The sequence below is a fragment of the Acinonyx jubatus genome, chromosome D2, assembly GCF_027475565.1.
Source record: "Acinonyx jubatus isolate Ajub_Pintada_27869175 chromosome D2, VMU_Ajub_asm_v1.0, whole genome shotgun sequence".
Classification (NCBI taxonomy): domain Eukaryota; kingdom Metazoa; phylum Chordata; class Mammalia; order Carnivora; family Felidae; genus Acinonyx; species Acinonyx jubatus.
Window position 1 is genome coordinate 10,221,161 of NC_069393.1, and position 19,627 is coordinate 10,240,787.

The 19,627-nt window shown below is 41.5% G+C and overlaps 2 protein-coding genes across 3 annotated transcripts in view; both read right to left on the reverse strand.

The window, feature by feature from the left end:
* LOC106982520 (zinc finger protein 37A-like) overlaps positions 1-2,190 on the reverse strand; it is a 179,105-nt gene extending 176,915 nt beyond the window's left edge. The window contains exon 1 of one of the 2 annotated variants that reach the window (XM_053206939.1): positions 2,095-2,190. The gene's annotated coding sequence lies outside the window, so the exon portion shown is untranslated. The remainder of the gene's footprint in view (positions 1-2,094) is intronic. The other variant, XM_053206937.1, reaches the window with a different exon arrangement.
* ZNF33B (zinc finger protein 33B) overlaps positions 1-15,151 on the reverse strand; it is a 36,917-nt gene extending 21,766 nt beyond the window's left edge. Inside the window, exons 1-5 of the mRNA XM_053206978.1 lie at positions 15,014-15,151; positions 13,791-14,465; positions 13,390-13,521; positions 2,470-2,614; positions 2,095-2,190 (exon numbers count right to left, since the gene is read on the reverse strand). Coding sequence (XP_053062953.1) covers positions 2,095-2,190; positions 2,470-2,614; positions 13,390-13,404 — 256 coding nt within the window. The 5' untranslated portion in view covers positions 13,405-13,521; positions 13,791-14,465; positions 15,014-15,151. The remainder of the gene's footprint in view (positions 1-2,094; positions 2,191-2,469; positions 2,615-13,389; positions 13,522-13,790; positions 14,466-15,013) is intronic.
* Between the last annotated feature and the right edge of the window lie 4,476 nt (positions 15,152-19,627).

Consider the following 19,627-nt stretch of genomic DNA (forward strand, 5'->3'; position numbering starts at 1 on the left):
CACGCCTTCCAATCTGGACTGACCATAATCACCCTTAAGGAAAACGACAAGCGTCCTCTAGCGACATCTGTAGTGCTTATGCTCTTCCCGATATCTTCTCCAGGGGCGAGAACGATCTTATAAACATAAACTACACATTGCTTGTTAACCAAAATATACTAAAGAGGATAACATTAATAACTTTAATAAGATTTATGATATTTACCTTGTGGACCACAACTGCCTGACGTCATTTCCTGTCCCACACTCATCAATCACTCACTCCCCTCTGGCCACTGTGACTTTTTTTTTTTTTTCCGCTATTTCCCAAAAAACACCAAACACATTCCTGCTCATTGGCTTAGTGGGTGCTATTCCCCTTGCTGAGAAGAGGCAGAAACCACCCAACTCACACAAACATTTCACTCAAATCCTGCTCTAACGGTGGCTGATCTCCTACTTTAGGTCTCCCCTGACTACTCTTCTTAAAGCAGCACAATTTAACTCTGCTCGAATTTCCAAGGTCATTTTATACCACTACACAGCGTTAATACGCAGAAGTATCTCCTTCTAGTGCTACTTTTTAAATGCATGAGACATATAAGTGTATAAATTCAACGTGCACGTTAGTTTCAGACAATTATAAACTGTATTAGGACTGCTACTGTGCCAATGATCAGCACCTTTATTATGTTACACAATTCCCATGCCTTATTAGTGATTGGAACGATTCAGTTCTGGTGTCTGGGCAAGTGTGATGATCGCAATACGATACTGTCTGCATTCTTGATATGGTATCCGCCATCTCTACGGCTTACTTATCTCTTCCGATCTTGTCCTTTCCCTCCTTTCCCACACCCCATCCCCTGGGAACCACCACATTACCCTCCGTTATCATGAGTTTGCCTTTTCCAGATTCCAGATATAAGTGACACCACACGGTAACTGTCTTTCTCTTAAAGTGGCAGGATGTCATTTCTCATGACCGAATAATACTACTCTCTTTTCTTTCTTTAGCCATTCATGAACTGACGAGCACTCAGATTGTGTCCAGATCTGGCTATTGTGAATAAGGCCGTGATACACAGGAATGTGTATATTCTCTTCGATATCCTCTTTTCATTTTCTTCGGGTATGTTCCCAAGTACAACTGTGGGATCCTAGGACAGTTCTATATTTAACTGCTTGAGGAATCTCCACACCCTTTTCCACAGTAGGTGAACCAATTTACATCACCACCACCGACAGTGCACAAGACTTCCCTTTTCTCCTCATCCTCGCCAACACTTGTTCTCTCTTGTCTTCTTGGTGCTAGCCATTCTAAATGGTGTGATGTGGCTCGGATGTGCATCTCCCTCACGTTAGTGATGCTGACCACCTCTGCATGCATCTCTTGGCCACTAGTGCTACTTGTACAAAGTCACTGGCACATTATTCTTTCACTGCTATGGCATTTATTAATTGTTTTTAATCAAAAAAATGTTTTTAACATTTATTAATTTTTGAGAGAGAGAGACAGAGCACGAGTGGGGGAGAGCCAAGAGAGAGGGAGACACAGAATCTGAAGCAAGCTCCAGGCTCTGAGCTGTCAGCACAGAGCCCGATGCAGGGCTCGACTCATGGACAGCAAGATCATGACCTGAGCTGAAGTCAGACGCTCAACTGACTGAGCCACCCACGCGCCTCTCACTACTATGGTATTTAGACAACAGCAAGCACTCAAAAATTATTTGAGTCGGAAAATCAGTGTATGAAACAATGCCTGGGAACAGCAGGAATGCAGTGCAACAACGCAGGTAAGGTCGGGGCTGACACGGCTTTGAGAAACACAGACTCATGCAGGAAAACGATGGCAAAGGGGAGGAAGGCAAAGATTGGTCTGTTGACAAATGTAAGAATGGTGAATATTCAAAACGTGAATCAAACAGGAGAACATTTTTCGTGAGAGCAGAATCTGGAGGTTTGGTTCAATAACCAGTATTCTCAGTCACTCACTGGATTATGACTTCTAAACAGACACCTTAAAAACACATTCCAAAGTTGTCCAGCCCTGGGTTAATCATGGGAAGATAATAAATGTCCTGATGTTCATCGGTGCCGTATGTATCAACTCACCTGGGAGGCTCTGGCTTGGGAATTCTTCCTCCGATATCCATGGCTCCTCTCCTTGCTCCAGCCTGAAGATCACCTCTGGTTTGGTAGCACAGGACCCTGTCAACGTGAAATCATTCAGGATTCAGACCAGGTGGCCTAGACTTCAGGGCCTCTGGAAGAGGAGGAAGCCGCTGCAGCTGCTCAGTGAAGAAGCCACGGAACACTTCACTGGAGAGGTAAACACAACTACCTTCCTGGTGCCCAATGGCGGTCAATCGGCAACGACTCCTGAATTCCAATCTTAAATATATCATTCAACGCGGCACAGAGCCTATACGCCTCATAATTAACACAATCAAAACATGCTACTTGGAATTACATAAAAACAGTCCTTACCCACTGAGACAAGGTGGCTGTAGTTCTCCAGCATCACGTCCCTGTACAGGGACCTCTGACTTGAGTCCAAGCACTGCCACTCCTCCTGGGTGAAGCCCACGGTCACATCCTTAAATGATACTGATCCCTGGGATTTCTGTTCAATCTGAAATGTTCACAATTGGGTGACATGGAAAAGCTGTATGGGAACCAATCCCTCTCACGATTACCAAAATAGTCTGCAGAAGGTGTGTTTGGCTTTAGGCTTTGAGGGGAGACGAGAAATCTAACCAACACTATGCCATTGCTTCAGGGTATTATTAATGTAAAAATCACCAAATCCCACAATGTATCCGGAACTGTTCCAATTCTTAGAAATGCTAAGATTAATAAAACTGTTCTTGTATTCAAGGAGCACATATTCTGATAAGAAAACATGCAGTAACAAGATACAATCGCTAAGGTGAAGTACGCACAATACAGACTAAAACAAGCAGCAAAATTATCTCTGTGTGGGGCCTCACTGAACAACGGCTGTAGGAGAACAGGAACCCCGTGCTCTCATGAACACAGGGTCATGGTCCCAGGTGCAAGGAAAGGTGGGGCTCCTCTACCACATTTGCGAAATGAGAAGAGGGCAAATAGCGGAGGAAAAGATGAGAATCCACCCCGGATCTGTGATGACAGAAAGGGCCATAAAGGAATTCATGCAATGGATCACAGAGTAAACTAGACCAAGTCTTCAAAATGTGTGATCACTTTCCACCTTAAAGAATATTTTGGAGTACTGGGGCGCCCAGGTGGCTCAGTCGGTTGAGCGTCTGACTTCTACTCAGGTCATGATCTCACGGTTCATGAGTTCGAGCCCCGCAACGAGCTCTGTGCTGACAGCTCAGAGCCTGGAGCCTGCTTCGGATTCTGTGTCTCCCTCTCTCCCGCCCCTTCCCTGCTCATGATCTGTCTCTCTCTGTCTCTCAAAAATGAATAAACGTTAAAAAAACTTTAAAAACAAAAAGAATGTTTTTGAGTACTACCAAAGTTGATATTTATGAATTACATAAATATATTATCAATACATTTTGTTACAAATTTTTATTCTCCAGTTTAAAAGGAAAAAGCCGAAGGTGCCTGGGTGGCTACGTTGGTTAAACCTCTGAGTTCGGGTCAGGTCATGATCTCCCTGTTCACGGGTTTGAACCCCACATCGTTTTCTGTATGGACACCATAAAGCCTGCTTGGGATTCTGTGTCTCCCTCTCTCTCTGCTCCTCCCCAACTCATGTTCTGTCTTTGTCTCTCCCTCTCCCTCTCCCTCTCCCTCTCTCTCTCTCTCTCTCTCTCAAAAATAAACATAAAAAGTTAAAAAATATATGTAAATAATGTGTTTCTACCTGTTGATGAAGCTACATATCGTGAGTATAAAGGCTGAGGCTCCATAAGTATCTGAAGTGGGAGAATACACTGAGACATGACAAGTCTATGAAGAAGTGAGGTGGAGCAAGATGATAAAATCAGCAGCACACAAAGATCTTCCTGAGTCATTTTCAAAACCAGTAGGCACCTCAGGAACCACTGAGAACACTTCCAGTATCATTTGTAATGTGAGTTCCGGTTCCCACATTTCAAGTAGCAAATTGGCAGAAGAGGCATCTCCTGGTAGACTCGGACTCAAGAGATCTCAAATTTGTCCACTTCTCAAACTGCATTTTCTGCAAATGAACTATTCTATATAGATCCCGAATGTAAATCTTTATACGCTTCTGTAATTTCAGTACCTACAGCATAAAGGTGCTGTAGGATTGCACTAGCTAATCCAGAAAACTTACTTAACGTAGTATTATCCAGGCACATAATTAGAATTCACCAATCAAGAGATATATTCGATTCCAAATCATTCCTGACATACCAGCTCTGTCCTTTAATGAAACTGCTTCAAGAAATTATTTTAGGTTTCTTTATTTATTTTGAGAGGGAGAAAGAGAGAGCACAACCAGGGGAGGGGCGGAGAGAAAGGGACAGAGAGGATCCCAAGCAGGCTCCATGCTGTGAGTGTGGAGCCCCAAGCATGGCTCCATCCCAGGAACCGTGAGATCATGACCTGGACCAAAATCAAGAGAAGATGCTAAAGTGACTGAGCCACCCAGGTGCCCAATGAAACTGTTTGAAAAACAGTATTACAAATATTCTTCATTAAGGAAAACAAAATACTTCAGAGGGCTTCCACAAAATACGGGATAGCAGAAGATGACTGAAGTAAATGTAAAGGTCGAATTGCAGTAATAATAAAAGTCCTTTTATATGTTGAAAGAAAATTACAAACTATAACCACAATTTAAACTTAAATGATAATTAATATTAGAATAAAACTTAAATACTGAACCACTCTAGAAGGAGTAAACTTTAAGTCCTGGCCCCCTGCCTGCCCCTAAGGGTACATTACAAATCCTGCCCCTGACATGAACCTGGGCCACGTGACTTGCTTTGTCCAATGAAAAGTAGTACAAGGGAAATTGTCACTTCAGGGACAAGTTTTCAGAGACATCATCCTTCATCCTTGACCCCACAATGCACAGCACAGGGAACAGAGCCACGCCTTAGCCCCTAAGATCACAGACACAAACAAAAAGTAAATTTAGGAATCCTTTGTTACGACACAAGCTGACTGATGCAGTGTTCAAAAAACAAAACAAAATAATCCAATAAAGTACAAACGAACAACCTCTAGAGACCACCTGTGTATACAACAGGCTTGAGCAGTCAAAGCTTGAGCAAGGCAAAAGGACCCACAGCGACCACGACCATGACCACCAAGCTGACGTGAACAGGCTCATTAAGCCACAGGCCCTCACTGACCAATGGGCTGCCCACGGCAGGCATAGTGCCTAAGATTACCAAAAAAGGGGGAAAAGTTACAGCTACTCTAGAACTACAGCCCCTCACCACCGCCTAGTAGCAGACGGTCTCCCCTTTGCCATCTTGCCCGCTGCTCCCTTGCAGGGTATCCGGTAAACTTCTATTTCTTCTGTTCTGTCTTGAGTGAATTCTTCACTGGCGCCCCCTGCCGGCTCCCACTCAATCGGGATGCCCCACACAACCAAGAAAAAGCATAGGGAAGAAATACATTGTCAGATGGAGGGACTAAAGCCTAACAAGAACAAATACAAATGGATTACGTCACCTAATACAAAAAACAATTATGTTATTTTAGGCTTGAAAATCTTGTCTTTTCATTTTAACCAGAAATGAAAAATCATGAGGAAAACAAAACAGGATCCCCACCGTAGGACTTACAGTAACGTCAAAATCACGTGAGTTCTTTTAATGCCCTACACAGTTCTAAGAGTTTCTCCTTATAAAGAGCGATGTCTCATTCTTAGAATCCTCACCAGCTGGCACACATTAAGACACATACTAACTATTCATAAATGGTTAATGAACGAAGTGAATGAAGGCCTAATTAAGGTACATTACAGGGAATACCAACTGCGGCGAAAGAGAGACTTATTTCAGTGATAAAAACAGTTGCAGTCAAATGGAACAGAAGAGACACCCCCCAATAAACCCACACATATATGGTCGACTGATTTTTGACAGAGTGCCAAAAACACACAATGGGGAAAGGATAGTCTCTTCGGTAAATGGTGGTGGGAAAACGGGATACCAACACGCAAAAGAATGGAACTATACCCCTATCTTACACCACTCAAACAAATTAACTTGAAATGAATCAGACTTAAACATAAGAACTGATACCATACAATTCCTGGAAGAAAACATAGGGGAGAAGCTCAATATTGTTCTCTAGGATCATGTTTTTTTGGATAAGATGCCAAAAGGAAGGCAACAAAAGCTCAAACAAGACTTCATCAAACTTAAGAGCCCTGCCCAGCAAACAGTCCATAAACTGAAAAGAACCTACAAATTGGGAAAAGATATTCACAAATCATGTATCTGATAAGACGTTAATATCCAAAATGTACAAACAACTCATACAACTCAAAAAGCAAACCAGCAAATAATCCAATTAAAATGAGCAAAGGACCTGAACCGACATTTTTCCAAAGACCTACAAACGCCAATATGTATATGCAAAGGTGCTCAATATCATGAATCATCAAGGAAATGCAAACCAAAACCACAATGAAATATCACTTTCACACCTCTCAGCATAGCTACCATCAAAAAGACAAGAGATAATAAATGGCAAGAATGTGGCATAAAAAGGGAACCCTTCACTGTTGGTGGGAATGTAAATTGGCACAGCTACCTTGGAGAAAACTATGGCGGTCCCTCATAAAATTAAAAATGGAACTACCAGATGATCCAGAGATCCCACTTTTAGGCACAAATCCAAAAGAAATGGAATCAAAACTGGAAAACACACCTTAATCCCCTGTTCACTGCAGCATTGGTTACAATAGCTGAGGCATGACACAGTGTAAGTGTCCATCAACAGAGGAATGGATGGGATAAAGAAAATGTGGTGTGTAAACACACACAATGGAATACTATTCAACCATAAAAACAAAGGAAAAAGGAAATCCTACCATTTGTGACAACATGGACAGACCTTGAGAGCATTATGGTAAGTCAAGAGAGAAAACAAACACCATATGGTGTTACTTACATGTAGAATCTCCTAAAAGAAAAGGCCAACATCATACAAACAGAGTATAAAATGAGCCCCTGATTGGGTGTGGAAGAAAGGAAGGACGGAAGGAAGGAAGGAGAAACAAACAACCTCCATGCACAGATGGTGCCACGTATGGATGTATATCTAAGAAAGAAGTAGCAATAAAACAAAATCTTGTAGAGAAAGCAAGAGAAAACATTCAAGAATTCATGTTATGAATTCAACATAGTTTGATGCTAAATACTAAAACCTAAGAAGAACATATCTCCCCCTGGCCAAAAACTTAGTGGTCAATCTCTCTCATAGACATAGAAACAAAAACCCGAAAAAAAATATTAGCATGACCCAGTTAGATTTACTTCAGAAATATCCAGGTAGTTTTACATTTAAAAATTAATGTAATTCACCAACTAAGAAAATGAAGGAGACAAATAATATGATTTCAATAGATGTCCAAAACCATTTAATAAAGTTTAAAAGGCACTCATGAAGAAAATAAAAACTTTAGGTAACTAGGAATAGAATTGGACATCCTTGATGTGGTAAGAAATGCAAAAAAAAATGCAGCAAAAATCACATATTGAGAGGAAAACTTCCCCTTTGAGAACAGAATAAAGACAAGGAAACCTACTCTTTGCTTCTATTGAGTATCATATATTGGAGGACCTAAGAGGGCAATAAAGAAAAAAAGGTTTTATGAATTGGAAAAAGTAAACAGCAGTGTCACTAATACCAGATCACATATGTGTATATATTAAAAATGCAAATAAGGTTGAGATAAATTATTAGGTATAGTAAATTAGTGTAGAAAAATTGTTGGATTTAAGGTCAATATATAAAAAATAACATGTCAGCAACAAGCAATTAAAAAGTACAATTGAAAATATATGTATAATACACAAAAATAAACTCAGAATGGATGAAAGACCTAAATGTAAGACAGGAAACCATCAAAATCCTAGAGGAGGAAGCAGGCAAAAACCTCTTTGACCTCAGCCGCAGCAACTTCTTACTCAACACGTCACTGGAGCCAAGGGAAACAAAAGCAAAACTGAACTACTGGGACCTCATCAAAATAAAAAGCTTCTGCATAGCAAAGGAAACAATCAGCAAAACTAAAAGGCAACCAATGGAATGGGAGAAGATATTTGCACATGACATATCAGATAAAGGGTTAGTATCCAACATCTATAAAGAACTTATCAAACTCAACACCCAACAAATAATCCAGTGAAGAAATGGGCAAAAGACATGAGTAGACACTTTTCCAAATAAGATATCCAGATGGCTAACAGACACATGAGAAAATGCTCAACATCACTCATCATCAAGGAAATACAAATCAAAACCACAATGAGATACCGCCTCACACCTGTCAGAATGGCTAACATTAACAACTCAGGCAACAACAGATGTTGGCGAGGATGCGGAGAAAGAGGATCTCTTTTGCAATGCTGGTGGGAATGCAAACTGGTGCAGCCACTCTGGAAAACAGTATGGAGGTTCCTCAAAAAATTTAAAATAGAACCACCCTAAGACCCAGCAATTGCACTACTAGGTATTTACCCAAGGGATACAGATATGCTGTTTCAAAGGGGCACATCCACCCCAACGTTTATAGCAGCACTACTGACAATAGCCAAAGTATGGAAAGGGTCCAAATGTCCATGGATGAATGAATGGATAAAGAAGATGCAAAATGAATGTATGTGTATGTGTGTGTGTGTGTGTGTGTGTGTGTGTGTGTATCTGTATATATATGTGTATGTATGTGTATACACATACATATAGACACGTACATATAGACACATACACACACACACACACACACACACACACACACACACACACAGGAGTATTACTCAGCAATCAAAAAGAATAAAATCCTGCCATTTGTAACTACATGGATGGAACTGGAGGGTACCATGCTAAGCAAAATCTGTCAGTCAGAGAAAGACAAGTATCATATGACTTCACTCATATGAGGAATTTAAGATACCAAACAGATGAACACAAAGGAAGGGAAGCAAAAATAAAAACAGGGAGGGGGACAAAAAAGAGACTCTTAAATATAGAGAACAAACAGAGGGTTGCTGGAGGATTGTGGGAGGGGGGATGGGCTAAATGGGTAAGGGGCATTATTAAGGAATCTACTCCTGAAATCATTGTTGCACTATATGCTAACTAGGATGTAAATTAAACAATAAATTAATTAAAAAATAATTTAAAAAATAAAAATTAAAAAAATATATACAGGTATATTAGGGGATCCTGAATGGCTCACTTGGTTGAGCATCCAACTCTTGATTTAGGCTCAGGTCATGATCCCAGGGTCATGGAATCCAGGCCTGTCAGGCTCTGCCCTGAGTGTGGACTCTGCTTAAAATTCTCTCTCTCCCTCTCCCTCTGCCCCTCTCTCCTCTCTTTCTCACCCTCTCTCTCTCTCTCTCTCAAAAAAAAAAAAAAGCATATATATTAATAAAAATGCTAAACACATAGAAATAACTCTAACAATAGGTGTGCAAGAATTCCACACACAAAGAAACTTTTAAAATTACTAAAGACTTACATAAATGTAGAAAATACATCATGTTCACAGGCAGAATATTCAATATCAGAAAATAAGCAATTTTTCCCATATTGACTTATAGATTCAATTCAACTGCAAATAAAGTTCCAGCAGGTTATTTGTGAATGCTAACAATATTTGTACAGGAACACAAAGGGCCAACTGAAGCCAGGATCCTGCTGAAGACGAGAAAAGCGTGGAAGGATGTACACTACTCACTTGAAATATTTTTTATCAAATGTGGTACTGGCCTAAGAAGGGCCAAACTAAGCAGTGGAAATGAATAGAGCACGAAAGGACCCAGACATAGATGTATGCACTATGACATACATCACACTGCAAAACAGTGGGGAAACTCAAGTTTTCAAAAAGAGTTCTTAGACAAATCGTATGGGAAGAAAGTGACCTGATGTCTGTCTCCTACAGAACGCCAGGGTCATCATGCAGGCTGACGGCACCATGAAGATACGGACTTCAGAGCGCATTTCTAATCACCCATGGGAAACTGTTTCCACAGTCGCAGTGCAGAAATACCTGAACCCTATGACCTCAAGCTTGGTTGGAGTTGATGTACTGGACAGAACATACGGATCCCTTTGGAAAGTTTCACGGCCAAAGACTTCTCGGAACAGAGCAAGGATTGACTTCCACTGTGAAATCTCTTATTGGCGCAGCAAGAACTAAAACATATGTGCAAAAACATTCTGTAGTTGTTCCCATAGACAAAACAATGGAACTTAGGTCTGCTAGTATTTCATTTACAAATATGGTTTCAGTGGATGACAGACTTCTATACAAACCACATTCTCAGGACCCAGGAAAAAACTCTTTTGACTCAAGAAGCCATAATCATCATGAAAGGAGTCTGTCTCAGCAGCTACCTTGAAGGACTAACAGTAAGTACAACATCTGCAAATGCTAAGAGTGACCGAGAAGTAATGGAATGGCTTATACATACATTAAATGTGGAGACGGAACAACTGTTAGCTTCAGGGAGAGGGACATCGGGGCACCGACAGTGACAGCAGCATTTGCAGAGAACTGAGGATGGAACCTGCTCCCCCAGGTCTCTGTAAGCTGGCAATCTATTTGTTATTTTAAAAATAAAACTTATTTTAAGTAGAATTTGTTTTATAAGCTGAAGAAAAGCTATGTAATTTCTGATCAAAAGAAAGAGGTGCAGGATTTCTAAATAAAAGAGATTTCCGAAAGTAGTATTGTTTGAAATTACCATCTAATTGTGAAGACTCCAGGATGTGGGGGAAATTAACAATTTTTGAAAAGTACCTGGAAAATCACACTGGCATGTTAAATCTCCACTGAGGTAGAATTTTAAGCTTTTAATGCATTAGAAATCTGCCTGGTGGGGCACCTGGGTGGCTCACTCGGTTGAGTGTCCAACTTCAGCTAAGGTAATATTTCACGGTTTGTGGGTTTGAGTCCTGAGTCGGGCTCTGTGCTGATAACTCGGAGCCTGGAACCTGCTCCAGATTCTATGTCTCCCTCTCTGCTCCTCCCCGACTTACGCTGTTTATGTCTCTGTCAAAATAAATAAATAAATTTTTTATATATATTAAATATAATTTATTGTCAAATTGGTTTCCATACAACACTCAGTGCTCATCGCAACACGTGCCCTCCTCAATGCCCATTAAACTTTAAAAAACAAATAAATAAAATACACAGGAATTCTTACAAAACTCAGTAGAATAAAACAACCTAAAAAGCCATAAATTTATGAAAGTTGCACAAACTAAATAATCAGACCCATGGAAATTAAACAATGAAGTTTTTCACCCTTTAATGTAAAAATTTTTACATCTGGAGAGAAAGGAGGAAAAGTAGTTTTCTAATAAATAACAATTTACCTAGAAAAATTAGAAATCTTCATATCCTATAACTCAAAAATATTAATCACTGGACATTGGAGCAATGATTCTTAAACTTAACACCATCACACGGACATCCTGTTAAAAACACAGATTACTGGGCCTGGCCTCCAAAAGTTCTCTTCCAGTAGGTTTGGGATGGTGGATCACAATCTGCATGTCAAACAAGTTTCGAGGTGACGCTGCCATTTCTGGGCAAAGGTCCTCACTCTGAGAAGCAATGTTCATGAGTCTGGAGATACATTTGCATTTATCAGAGAATGTCAAGGATATTCACAGCAGTATTTATATCAATGAAAAATGGAATTACCTGAATGTCTACCAATGAAATACAGTATTTAGGATACACTGTGTCCAGATAGCAGGAAAATCCAACATTAAAAGCAACAAACTACAGGGGTGCCTAGGTGGTGAAGCATCGGACTCTTGATTTCAGCTCAGGTCATGATCTTAGGATTGAGAGAGTCAGCTCTGGGTCAAGATCCACCCTAAGTGTGGAGCCTGATTAAGATATTCTCTCTATCAAGATATTCTCATTCTCGGGGAGCCTGGGTGGCTCAGTTGGTTGAGCGTCCCACTTCGGCTCAGGTCATGATCCCACGGTTCATGAGTTCGAGCCCCACGCCAGGCTCTGTGCTGACAGCTCAGAGGCTGGAGCCTGCTTCGGATTCTGTGTCTCCCTCTCTCTCTGCCCCTTTCCTGCTCATGCTCTCTGTCTCTCTCTGTGTCTCAAAAACGAATAAGCGTTAAAAAAATTTAAAAAAAAAAAGATATTCTCATTCTCTCTCTCTCTCTCTCCCTATGTCTCCTTTCTCTCTCTCCTTCTGCCCCTCTCTCCCACTCACAAACTCTAATAAAATTTTTAAAAAACTATTTATTTAAAAAAGTAAATAAATAAACTTCCTATGGATAGATCTCAAATTACTAGTGTACTGAGGGGAGAAAATGCCTGTCATATAAACATTAAGATAATTTACATATTTTTAGAAGTGCTCAAAATAGTAAACAGTATTATTTTTCCAGCATACATATAGAGATAAACGTTAAGACTAGTAGACAAAGGATACAAACTTGGAACTGAACGATGGGGTACAATGAGGAAGGCTACAGAAGTGACAAAGAAGACTCCCCAGGAGAGACTGTCAGAAGAGTAATGGAGCAGTTCTTGAAGGAAGGCTATTACAATTAAATCATTGGCAATTTTACCTGGACAAACCCCAAAAAAGTGGAAGGGAAAAACCAAGACAGAAATCTATAGGATGAATTTGAGAAGCTCAGACACATTTACCAGAGAATTTAACTTTGAACCATCTGCTATAAAACTCGCATACACAACCTGGCTAAAGTAGTTATGGAGAGTTTTTGTTGACAGGCATGTAGACCATTCATTCCTCTGAACATATTGGGTTTTACACCAGGATCGAACATGACCATCATTAAATTAACTACTTGAACTCTCTCTCAGACCCTTTTACTCTCAGTGAGGAACAGTTTTAGGCACTCATTTCGGGGCTGTCACAGGAAGGATATTCACTATGTGTCCCTATGTTAAAACCAAAAAAGATATCATCCAAGAAGTCTTTGTGTCTTGAAAAAATTCTGTCTGTATCCAAAAGACTGTGTCTTCCTTTCTCCATGGTTATCAGAAACAACAGAGATGTTATTTGTAGGTCAGTTTAGAAACTCTAAGATATAGAATGATCAGGATGTATCTACAAGCCACCTTAGTCTTGCTATTGATCTGTTACTCTCTATTTTCTGTAAAGGTAGATTTCTATCTATTGCTAATTTCCCATTACAATGGGATTCACCAAGTCCATCGCAAAATAAAGTGGGGAATGAACAACTTACCTGGGATTTGTTCATTTTCTGCTGTCTTGGAAAAGTGTAGACAACTCTGTTGCTGTGCTGAGTTACAGGAGGAATGAGGTCCTAAAAGAGCTGGCCTGCCTGGTGGCTCCTGAATGCTCCTGCCCTATAAAACTATACAACCCAATAGATAGGAAGCGTGTCAGTTCCTCTGACCTTCAGAAAGGACAGCAGACGTTCAAAGACCACCTAAATGTAAATATTTGCTTCCTGGGGATTTTTTCACAGTTTAAACCTCTCTTGATGCTCACACAAAAAAAATTTAAATAAAAAAGTTAGTTTAAATAAAACAATATACTCAGTGAAGCAACATTAACTCTTCACCAAACTACTGTAAAAAGAAAAAAACAAAAACAAAAACAAAAAACAAAAAACTTCCCGACCTGGGGCAGCTGGGTGGCTCAGTCAGTTCAGCCTCGATTCTTGGTTCAGGTCACGATCTCAGGGTTCGTGGGACCAAGGCCTGCATCAGGCTCTGTGCTGACAGTGTGGAACCTGCTTGGGATTCTCTCTCCCTCTCTGCCCTTTCCTGACTCGCTCTATTTCTCTCTCTGTCTTGATAATAAACTTACAAAAAAATACTCCTCACTACTCTGTTTATCAATTTTCCTACTGTTACTAAACCTTTGGTTAGTGATTCCACAGAAAATGATAAAAAGCAGTGCTTTAAGGACAGGTCTATGTTTTCTTTGTCCTGGTTGGGTTTCTCAAAAGGATCTTTTTACAGGGGCATCTGCGTGGCTCAGTAGGTTAGGCGACTGACTTAGCTCAGGTCATGATCTCACAGTTCGTGAGTTCAAGCCTCCCATCGGGCTCTGTGCTGACCGCTCAGAACCTGGATGAAGCCTGCTTCAGATTCTGTGTCTCCCTCTCTTTCTGCCCCTCCCCCATTCACAGTCATTCTCTCTCTCTCAAAAATAAAAATTTTAAAAACAAGGATCTTTTTAAAAGTAATTTCCCTTTCCTCGTGTGGAAAAGCAGGCAGTCTCTCTGGAGTCGGGAGACACAACTTCCAGTCTTCGCCACTAACAAACTGTGATTCTGAATAAGTCAGTAACCTTCGAGAAGAAAAACAAACAAACAAACAAACAAACAAAAAATGTTTCTATTCAACGAGACAAAAAGTAAGGGATTCTTGGAGATCCTTCCCTAATGCCGGACTGAGTAACAACACACCTCAAGAAGCAGTCACGGACCCCAATGGAGAGCCGCTCAGACTCCAGGAAGGATACAAGGAGAACCAAGAGGCGGGGCGGTAACCGAGTCAGCCCAGGCAGGGGCGCCCGTCTTCCCGGACCACCCGGCCTCCACCGACGCGCTCGCGCCCCCCTCCGGCCGCAGCGCCGTCCCTCTCCCACCGCCTCCGGACACACGCCCTCCTCCCGCGGCCTCCAGAACCGGGCCCCGCGAACGGCCCCGGCCGCTCCGGCAGGGACTGAGCACCGGGGGGCCCGACCTCTAGTGTTGATGGACACGTCCCCATCCCGCCGTCACTGGTCCACGGACCTCCTCCACACAAACCGGCACCGACCGCCTACAGCCGCCCCGCGACTTCCCAGTTAGCGCAGCGCCCCCCTCGGCCCTCGTCCAACCGTCCCGCGCTCACCTATAGCTCCCTCGTCATGAGGCACTGACCCCAGAAAAGCGCAGAGATTCGGCGGCCGGGGAACCGCCTCCCACGCGAGAAGTGAGGAAAACGGGAGGGGAGGAAAAGCCTGGCGGAAGTGCCCAGAGGCAGAAGGCTGTACTAAGCATGCGCAGAACTAGGCATGCGCAGAACCGGACAGTGTGAGCAGTCCGCGCCGAAAGGCGGAAAACTACCTTTCCCTGCAGATTCACCGACCACTGGTTGGAGGGTGGCTGAGAGTGCAGTCTTTACCCAGCACGTGGGAAGTTTGAGGAGCTTGACCTAGTTACCCAAGCAGTCAGAGCCCGTCAGGGACTCCCCAAAAGTTGCGGATTGCAGCTGAATTCTAGGTGACGCCAGTGTGCAGTTTAGACTAGAGCTGTCAAGGAAAGCAACTTGCTTGTCGAGTTCACTTTTTGAAATACTATGAAATAGACTCCATCAATACAATAAAAGAATATGAAAAAAATTAGCATCTGTCACCATCAGCAACTCTCTCAGGAAATAAAAAGCCAGGGGTCAAGGGCGGTATCAAGAAAGCTTGTTCATCAAAATCACGACAACAATGAATGATAATTGAGATTACATCAGAAAATCGACAGTCCAAAACAAAATTTCTTTATTCGTCTACATATTCTTTCCTCTGTGACGTTAAAATTACTTGAAGAAATGGAGATTGACCGGTTTGTTGTTGTTTTTTTTTTTTTTTAACGTTTTATTGTTGAGAGAGAGCGCGCGCAGGAGCGAGGGAGGGGCAGAGAGCGAGCGGGACACAGAATCCGAAGCAGGCTCCAGGCTCTGAGTTGTCAGCACAGAGCCTGAAGCGGGGCTCGAACTCACAAGTGGTGAGATCATGACCTGAGCCGAAGTTGGTCGCCCAAACAACTGAGCCACCCAGGCACCCCAAGAGATTGACCCTTTCAATGAAAGACTCAATATTCTTTAACAACATTCCACTAAGAATCTGAACAAATTTTTGTACATACTTTTTTCTTTGATTTTTGTGTACTTTTAATATGTACTTTATAAAAGCATATTCTCTCGGGGCTTCTGGGTAGCTCAGTCGGTTGAGGGTCCAACTTTGGCTCAAGCCATGATCTCACGGTTTGTGGGTTCAAGCCCCATGTCAGGCTTTGGGCTCACAGCTCAGAGCCTGGAGACTGCTTCGGATTCTGTCTGCTCTCTCTGCCCCTCCCCCACTCGTGTGCATGCGCTATCAAAATAAACATTAAATTTTTTTTAAAAATGAAAACAGGACACTGAAGAGATACATGCACTCCCATGTTTACTGCATTATTATTCACAATACCTGAGATATGGAAACAATGTGTCTATCAACAGATGAATGGATGATGAAGGTGTGTGGTAAATACATAAAACACACTACTCCTCAGCCATGAGAAAGAAAATCTTGTCCACTTGCAACTCTATGAAGAGACCTTGAAGTCATTATGGGAGTGAAATAAGTCAAAAAGGGAAAGACAAATACTGCAGGATAACAGTTATATGGAATCTAAAAAAGCTTATCTCACAAAAACAGATTGTGGAATGCTGGTTACTGAGGGCTGGGCGTTCAGGGAACAGGAGAGATGTTGTTTAAGGGTACAAACTTAGCAGCTGGTAGATATGTAAGTCCATATTAACCCAATGTTAATATGTCAATTTTATCTCAATAAAAACGTACCCACTTATCCTAAAGTGATAAATAAAGAAAAACAAATTCATACTCCTCATAATTCAAAATTAACTGTTTAGAGGTGTTTTAATTTCCTGTTGCTGCTGTAACAAATTACTGCGTAGTGGCTTAAAACAACACAAGTTGAGTATGCTATTGGAATTCAGAAGGGCAAAACAGGTATCACATGGCTAGAATCGAGGTGTCAGGGCTGCATTCCTTGTGGATGTTCTATGGTAGGGAGAATCCACTTCTTTGCCTTTATGAGTTTCTAAAGGCTGTCCTTGCCTTGTCATCCTGCATCACTGCCACCTTTGCCCATGTTGTCACATCTCTCTGACTTTGACTTTCCTGCCTCCCTCTTTCCTTGGAAGAATTCTTGTGATTATATTGGGCCCACTGGGATAACTCAAGATAGTCTCCCATCTCAAGATCCTTAACCTAAACACATTTGCTAAGTCTCCTTTGCCAGGTAAGGTAACATATTCTCAGATTCTAGGGATTAGGATGTGCACCTCTTTGGGGGCCACTATTCCGCCACAACAAGAATAAATGCAAAGAAGGATGGGTGCAGTTTTCAAAAACATTAATCTATGAGCATTATAAGGTACTTTTATTTTAATACTTTATTTTCTCAACATTTCATGTATATTATGCAAAGTATCTTCCTCTAAATTATTACTTGCAGAATGATGGGGTATTCACATTCTATGCATCATGTTCGCATCAAAATTCTACTCCAGAGGTTTGTTTTTTTTTTTAATCAGAATGGTATTAAAGGTTGAAACCACAATGATTCAATAGATCATCTGAAAAGATTCCGAGGCATAGAAAATAAGCTTGTACTTAATTTGTAAGTTCTTGACACCAGATGAAGTTACCTTCTTACAAGTAAAAGGGCACCATTACATAGCATTCATGAGAGCAGCTAAAGTTTGCAGGGCCGAGGTAAAGGACAGAGCGGCCCAGACAGGAAGCTGCTGAGACGATAAGCATGTGTGTGAGGGAACTGCCCAAGACCCAGGAAAGACCCAACCAAAAGGATTAAAGGCAACAGTGCCCCATGTTCAGAAACCAAGCTCTAAATACATATATATATACATATAGCTTTATACATATAGCTTTATATATATAGCTATACATATATATATCTTTATACATATATACATATATATATGTATATATGTATATATATATAATCCCTATGCATTATAGAATACAGGTCCATTGTGCGAGCTCTCAGCTCACTTAGCATTTCCAAGCTCCCCAGGACGTGCTGGGATGGATATGGGACCAGGGATTACTAAATGGGCATTATCTTTCTGTGATCTCTGGCTGTCTCTTCAGAGTCCTTAGAGCACAGCATAACTGAAGTCCCTAGGACATACCTGCACTGTCCCACCACGCTGTGTCCCCAGTGGCATTTGAGTTTATACAAAATACAGTCTGAGTTTCTAGGGAACTGAGCATCCTTAGAGAGTCAGACTTTGGCACCCTGGATGAAGTTTCTATGCAAGTGTATCATTCTCAAGGACCCAAGGCCCAGCACAATGAACAGGAATTCGACCTGGAAGATAACACTCTCTAGCCTGATTTCCCTCTCCAGAGCTAAAGAGCAGTAAGAGAAGTCCAAAAATGAGCATATTTTATATTTCTGATCGGAATTTGTGATTCATCTCCCAAGAAGTGGGCAAAACCCGGAAGATGTTGCCATTCTCAGAAGCCATCGAGGACTATGACTGTGGAAGGTTTGGTCCTAGATTCAGAAGAGAGTATGAGCTGGAGTTCTAAGACGTGGTATCTGCAGTCTGTGCAGGAAACGTCACCTGATTGGAGGGACGCTGCTCAGTCTTTCCTGATCTTTCACAGCCTTGACACTTGGATGAATACTGGTCAGTTATTTTGTAGAATGTCCCTCAATGCGTTTGGCTGATGTTTTCTCATGATTGGGAGGATATTGTATGTTTTGGGCAAGAATACCACAGAAGAGACCTGTGCTTCTCAGAGCATCCGGTCAGGGGGTTCATGATGCTGCTGTGTCTTATTACTGGAGATGTTAACCACTCTGGTAAAGTTCTGACTGCCAGGGTCCTCTGCTGTAAAGTTACAATTTTTCACATTGTGAGTATCTTGGAGGAGATCATTTCAGGCCATGCAACTATGCCATTTCTCTTCAAATTTAAAGCCTTCTAATATTAGTATCTGTTAATGGATAGTGTCTACAGCAATCATTGATGTGTTGTTTGCCTAATGATGGTTTTTTTATTTCCTTTATTTAGATGACTTTTGAAGTTTTTTGTTTTGGGGGCTTTTTTTGTTTGTTTGGTTTGCTTTGGGTTTTTTTGGTTCTTTTTTTAAGTAGGCTTCACATCCAGCATGGAGCCCAATGCGGGGCTTAAACTCACAACCCTGAGATCAAGACATGAGCTGAGGGGTACCTGGGTAGCTCAGTCAGTTAAACATCTGACTTTGGCTCAGGTCATGATCTCACAGTCTGTGGGTTTGAGCCCTGCATCGGGCTCTGTGCTGACAGTTTGGAGCCTGGAGCCTGCTTTGGATTCTGTGTCTCCCTCTTTCTCTCTCTGCTCTTACCCTGCTCACACTCTCTCAAAAAATAAACATTAAGGGAAAAAAAAAAAAAAAACAAAAGACCTGAGCTGAGATCAAGAGTCAAATGCTAGGGGTGGGAGGGAGGGGAGGGTGGGTGATGGGTATTGAGGAGGGCACCTTTTGGGATGAGCACTGGGTGTTGTATGGAAACCAATTTGACAATAAATTTCATATATTGAAAAAAAAAAAGAGTCGAACGCTTAACTGAGCCACCCAGGCACCTGACTTTTAAAGATTTTAAGAAATATTTTCTTTCTTCCCTTTTTTTAGAGATATTTTCAATTTCAATTTGTAATTTAAAAGAAGTC